Raw genomic sequence first — 6,512 nt, 5'->3', positions numbered from 1 at the left:
ATCCAAACACAACAGCTGTGGACTTCTTTTTGCTAAGAATAAATAGACTAAAATTACATTGGCTTGGATACATAAATAACGAAGAACATGAGTGAAACGTGGTGAAAGAAGCTGAATTCTTTTTTCATAGAACATCTCAAAGACTGTCTTGGATTTTAAAAGTTCTTCTTATATTCCTTGATCATTTTGTTGAGAAGACAAGAGCTTTTATAAGCTATACCTCTGACAAGATGATTGCAAAGAGCAATAACAACTCTGGCTGCAAGGCAACCATAGACAGTAATAACAGCTTAATTAATTAAAATTATTGCATCAAGTTATGGAGAAATGTGCAAGGGGGAAAATTAGCAGGACATAGGACAAAGAGGGCAAGAGGGAAATTATGTCTTAGTGCAGAGGAAATGTGCTGTAATGTATCTCTATGTGTGTAATGTATCTCTAGATGTGACAGTGGCGTTTTTAATGGGGTTATTTCTGTTTTGCATGCCAGTATACACCTGCATTTTTCTAAACCGTGATGCTTTTTGTATCCACAGTTTCAAATTTTTATGAAATTGTTTTATCAAAAACAAGAACGAATGAGAGCTCACAACCTCCAAAAATGCCCTTCAAAAGATGCTCTTATCTTTGTCCAGAGAAAAGCGCGAGAGGGCTGTGTATGATTTATAGACATTTTTGAAAGGGATCTTTCTCTTGGTTTGCGTCACAGAGTAGACAAAAGTAGTGGTTCAAAGTATTTTTGGTAGAATACACAAGTTTCCTGTTAAAGCAATGAGAAACTCTTTAAGCAGTTTACAAGTTAATATGTGTAAGTTGGGGTTAAAACAGCAGAGCGTCATGTGTTTGGTAACACGTGATGTGATAGAAAGGGCAGTCTGAGAAGGGTAATTGATGTAACAGGCAAATGATTGACAGATGTCTGAGTAATAACCTGTCAAAGCTTGACTCCAGTGGCTCCAAGAGTATAAGTAACCCATCCGTGAGACATTTCTCTGCCTCACTTTTCTCAAAACTGAACTCAGTAGTGAGCATAATCGCCTTGACCCTTCACCTTCCACTCTGGAAGTAAAGGAAATGCAGTCTGCATGAAGCCTTTGATGTGGTTAAAGTGGCTACATTCAAAGTGTATGGATCATGTATAGATATCTGCAGGTATGCACACACACACTGACTAGAAACAGCAGTGCTCAGCTCATGACTTCACACATTTTGAAGTTACATTTGAAATTGAGATGAGGTACGACTTACTGCAGAATCTGAGTTTCAGTATGCTGGAATTGCGTGACGTGAACCTCACAGTGAAGGGTTATGTTCACTGACCTGACAAACCTCTCATAGCTTCATGTGTAAGGATACTAAAAGGGACCAGACAAGAGATCTAATTTTGTGGATTCTGCCCTCTCTGCTGGGATTTAGAGTGTTTCACATATGAAGATATTTTTTCAGGCCTCACTGGGTAAAGTGATCTGCTGGCTGCTTGCGCTTCCCTCTAACACTCAACAGCAAGGTGTGGTCAGTTTGTCAAATCGTGTCTGGTTTTGTCGAATATCATGCCTGTAGCACTGCTTAAATGCAGGCCATCTACGAACTGTGACAAGTAGGATGAAATGTGCAATTTCCTGCAATTTTCCACTTTCTCTCTCCTGTTTCCGTTTAGGAAAGAATTGTTTCTAGCAGGCGCAAGTGGATTATATGAGATCATGACAGTGACTGGAGAGCTGAATAGTATTCATGTCTTGAGTTGCTATAATCAATAGCAACAGTGGATGCTTTGTCGGCTGTAATGATCCGAGTGAGGCAGTTTGGCTTTTTTGGCCTTTCTCATCTCATTTCTCATCTGCTGCTGCATCAATTTTGACTATTCCATTTTTCAAACTTTCTGTCATGAGTCCCTTAAATTTATGTAAGTGACCTACTCTTAGAACAGAACTTAAAATAAGATTATTAAGGAAGGAAATTTTCAAAGCCTGTTAAGTGCATTTCAGTCAGCTCAGTATACAGTATAGGGTACAGTATAGATTTAACATACAGAAAGGCTGGATGGCTGCCATAAAAACAGCTCTCCTGGAGTGCTCCTCCCACTGTTTCTGTACTCACATGGTGGCCATCAACATATGTTGTGAAGCTGCTCCCCCAAGGGCAAACAAGTTTTATTCATAACCTTCTTCGAAAACTAAACAGTTTTGAGGTCAAATCACTTAAAGAGCAGAAAACCTGGAGCACAGATGAAAGAATCAAAACAGTCTCAGTGATATCCTGCTATGCAATGCGGTGCACTGTTATCTAACCTCTTTTGAACAAGTTTTTACTTTCCTTACTTCCTGTATCTGCAAGTATCTGTGAGGTACACTAACATCGCAACCGCGACCCATCTCTAAGCTCACCCTGCTGTGTAGACTGAAACAAACATCTTTTTGTGCAAACGGGGGAGGCAGCCGATCATGTGTTTGATATAATTGGTTTATGAAGTGGTAATACAGTGGCCTTCTATGTTCTAATCGGCAGCGTCAGTCTCAGCAGTCTTGACTCTTAATGATGTTTTGAATTTCTTAATAACAGCGAAGCCAAACTTATGACTGAATGTAGCTTTAGTGGAAAGAAGATATGCCCTTATTCTCATCTGGAAATGTAATGTATTTCATGGCTTTAGTTATTAAGTTCATATAATATAAAGACAGTTTAATGACATTTGGCAATTTGTGATATATTGCACCAGCACTCCTATGGAAGTGCTGCCCTAGAAACAATAACAGAAATTTACTGTTTCCTCGAGAAATAGGACAAATAATTGAAGAGCAATAGCAAAAATGATCAATACTGAATCTGTTTGAGAATGACTACAACAATATGTGTACTGGTGTGACACCCAGTGGACAGGGGTTGTAACTCTTCATGCAGTCAACATGAGCTCTAGTGGCCATGACGGAGAGGAATACTTGTGAACATACTGAACTGACACACACTGGATGATTTATTGATTCAGTTACCGTACACAATGTGAAATATAGTTTAGATACAATGGAATTACAGGAACACATTTTCAGGCATTTAAAGGAATAATTTGACATTTTGTGAAATATGCTTCTTTACTTTCCTTCTCTGCTCACCTATTTGCATTGATTACGTTCAACCAGACCACCTCAAAGTTTTGTTTTGTACCTATTTTGATCACACCGAATAGATTAGATGAGACAATCAAATACAAAAAAAATATATTTCTAGCTTTGAGTCTAGCATAAAGACTGGAAACAAACTACAAATTGTATGAATTGAACAAACAATACACATCACATTAATTATTAAGCTGAAGAGGTGCTTTGCAAAGCCAGGTTCACGGTTTCCCCTTTTTAAAGTGTGCCAAGCAAAGCTAAACACCAGCAGGCAGTAGTTTACTTACAGATATGGTTTCAAACTTCTCATCAAAGTACAAGCATAATAAGCAAATTAGCTTATTTTGAAAAATGGAACGACAATTTCTAAGACTCACACTCCTAAATTTTAAAACACCTGTCCAACTCAAGACAGGTTACATGGATGAAAATCCATTTAAATTTTTAAATCATTTTAAGTTGAAATTATTTTTTAAACAAAGAGATGCACAGAAATAATAATAATAATAATAATAATAATAATAATAATAATAATAATAATAATAATAATAATAATAAACAATGGAATAAAATCAAAAATTCACATAAATCCAATTTGTGTAGAGGTAATTAAATTAAGTAAATCAGAAAAAATTGAAAGTTAAAAATGGAAATGGAATGGAAACATAGTTATTAGACTATAATGAGACACTGATGAGAAACATTAGAGCACTAACATTGACACAAAACTGACAAAACTAACAGTGAGAGAAGAATGATAATTGGAGGTTAAAAAAACAAAAAAGGTAAAGCTCTTCATTCACAAGTGTTTAGCCCTTCCTGCTAAACATGTGTGCAGGTTGTGTGATATGACATATCTACATTCATCAATACTTTACATTTTTGCATCCATGCTTTAACTAAAAGTTTGAATAACTTTTGAAATGTAATACTGTTATAATAAAGCAGAACAACATCACTTAAACAATGAATAAAATGCTCTTTTTAGAATAATAAACATCAATTTTAATGGAAAACATCATCCTGAAACTTGTAACTTATATCTTTAATTACTCCGGTTTCTGAGTAAACCGAACCTCATTTGTTAAAACTTCTTCTTTCTCGCAACTCCTTCCTTATTTGCTAATGACAGCACGTCTTCCTGAGCTCTTTAAAAAAATCTCAAAGGCTGCTTGTTTGATGACCCCATCCACATGGTACAAGTTAACAGGCCTTCAGCTGATAGTTTTCCCCAGTCTCTGAGCCATTTGTAGGCCTTTGCTTGGCTGTATGGTTTAGGCTGCTGCCCCTCACTGATTGGCGCAGGGAGGACAAGCGATTGCGGAAACCCTCTCCAGAGAAAAAATAAAGGAGTGGATCAAAGCATGAATTGGCAGCAGCCAGGCACAGAGTCACCACCACAGACTTCTGCATGGCAACCCGCTCTGAGCAGGTGGTGTCAGCTCGGGACAGGACGCTCAGATGGATGGTGCGCTGCACGTGATATGGCATGAAGCTGATTAGGAACGTCAGCAGGACGATGACAATCATTCGGATGGCTCTGGTGTCTGTGCCCCGCTGGCGTCGGGAGGCGTGGTTGCGAGACAGCAGGGCACGGACGATTCCGGCATAGCAGAGCAGGATGACCAGGAAGGGAAGGACAAAGCCCAGTACCAGAGACACATTGTTTAACACTAATAGTCTATGTGCACCTTGATCATTTGGAGGCTCAAAGCACTTGGTTTTATTTGTGATGGGGTCAACAAGCTGGCCAGACATCAGGAAGGGTGAGGATGAAAGACAGATAAACACCCAGATGCCCGCGCACACCAGGCGAGCACGGTTCTCTGTCACCAGCCACATGTTCTGCACAGGGAAGACTATGGCTAAGAAACGTGTGATGGACATGGCAGCCATGAAGTAAATACTGCAGTAGAGGTTTACATAGAGGGAATAGGAGCTGATGCGACAGAGGAAGTCCCCGTAGTTCCACTGGCCCTTCTTGACATAGTAAAGGACCCTCAGTGGCAACGTCATGACACACAGCAGATCGGACACGGCCAGGTTCACCATGTATACATGGAAGGGTGAGCTCTGGCAGCAGGTTCTGATTAACAACGCCAAGGCGAAGCCGTTCCCTGCCAGGCCAAACACAGTGATGATGGAGTAGGATGTGGAGTAAACCTGGTTACGAAAGTCATCGATGGATGGACAATCAGTCAAGTTGCTGTCTGTCACATTTATTTGCTCCATTCGTGTCCACACCTGCAGCTGCTGTGAGAGCGATAACGTGTGGCTGTGTGAGAGAGAATGTCAAAAAAAAAAACCCTCAAAAAAAACTGCTTTCAGGTCGGCGCCCAAAAACTGTATCACGAAGAAAACACAGAGCTCAGCAGAGCATGATGACTGTAAAGTGGCAGATTGTTTCCGAGATGACCTGATTGTTCTGCTGATGTACAGACTCTGAAAAGTAGATAAGAATCTTAGACTGCTATTGTGTTGTATGATGTGATGTGATGATGTTCTGCTTTTTCTGTTTTAAACAAATTTAAATGACTAATTTCTACCTATGCTGCAATCTACCTCTTCCTGATTCTTAAGGAAACTGGAGCCAAACTGTATGTGTACTTTAGGTTATAAACAATTAACTAATTTGCATACTTGTTACATTAACAGACAACCTATTAAAATACAGATTGGCTCTGTATTTTAACAGAAAATACAAAGGCAATTAATAATATAAAATTAATAATATGAAATATATCACGCATATATCTATGGAACTATAATGCACTGTACAAACTGGGTAACAAATGACATGACAAATTATTCACTCAAGCATACGCCATATAAAAATGTGATCAAACTCTGGGTGCAACATGTTATAGTTACATGCTGCAACTTTATCTGCACGATACTGTTCCTTTAAAAAAGGAAAAATAAGAAAACAATTACATGATTAAGTAAGTTTCAGCATGTTGAAATGTTTTCTTACCGCTTAATTCCTGTCTGGTAGCAGAGCGGTTCAGTCCGTTTATCTCTTTCCTGGCTGACAGCAGGAAACAGCAGCGCTGCTTCAGTGTGTGTTTCCACCTCTCTGCCTCATCAGCCAGATGTCGCAGTGGTGGTGGGAGGAGGAGGCTGCGGCAGGTCAGGTTGCCGTCAGTTGTTGGGAAGCTTTTCAAATTCACACCCGTTGACACTGTCAGTTATGTTGTCACATATTCAACACATTTGGCAGAAAGGGGAGGTTAAAAACTGGAAGTTGTGTTTTTTCTTTTTTTTTTTTTTTTAATTTTGTTTCGTTGCTCATCAAGTACAACTTAAATCATTCTCACACATTTTCTCCAGAGGCAAATTCCTTTTCATCCTGTTTCATCTCACACTCTTTTGCTTGCTCTACAAACACACAACTGGTTTGAC

General features: G+C 39.1%; 1 protein-coding gene across 2 annotated transcripts; it reads right to left on the bottom strand.

Moving 5' to 3' along the window:
* Positions 1–2,168: 2,168 nt before the first annotated feature.
* Positions 2,169–6,230, bottom strand: cysltr1 (cysteinyl leukotriene receptor 1). 2 transcript variants are annotated; one of them, XM_046406989.1, is made up of 2 exons: positions 6,085–6,230; positions 2,169–5,363 (listed from the first exon to the last, which is right to left on the bottom strand). In XM_046406989.1, the coding sequence occupies exon 2, from the start codon at positions 5,340–5,342 to the stop codon at positions 4,314–4,316; it is 1,029 nt and encodes a 342-aa protein (XP_046262945.1). In that variant the 5' UTR covers positions 5,343–5,363; positions 6,085–6,230; the 3' UTR covers positions 2,169–4,313. The 2 variants fall into 2 exon arrangements, with proteins under 2 accessions (XP_046262945.1, XP_046262944.1); XM_046406988.1 differs by having other exon boundaries at positions 2,169–5,552; positions 6,085–6,229.
* Between the last annotated feature and the right edge of the window lie 282 nt (positions 6,231–6,512).

The sequence above is a fragment of the Scatophagus argus genome, chromosome 12, assembly GCF_020382885.2.
Source record: "Scatophagus argus isolate fScaArg1 chromosome 12, fScaArg1.pri, whole genome shotgun sequence".
NCBI lineage: Eukaryota > Metazoa > Chordata > Actinopteri > Scatophagidae > Scatophagus > Scatophagus argus.
The sequence above is the reverse complement of the archived record's forward strand: the minus strand, read 5'-3'. Positions and strand labels throughout refer to the sequence as shown.

Excerpts from the sequence above, each read along its gene's own strand:
- cysltr1 (XM_046406989.1), bottom strand. The coding sequence starts at position 5,342 with ATGGAGCAAATAAATGTGACAGACAGCAACTTGACTGATTGTCCATCC.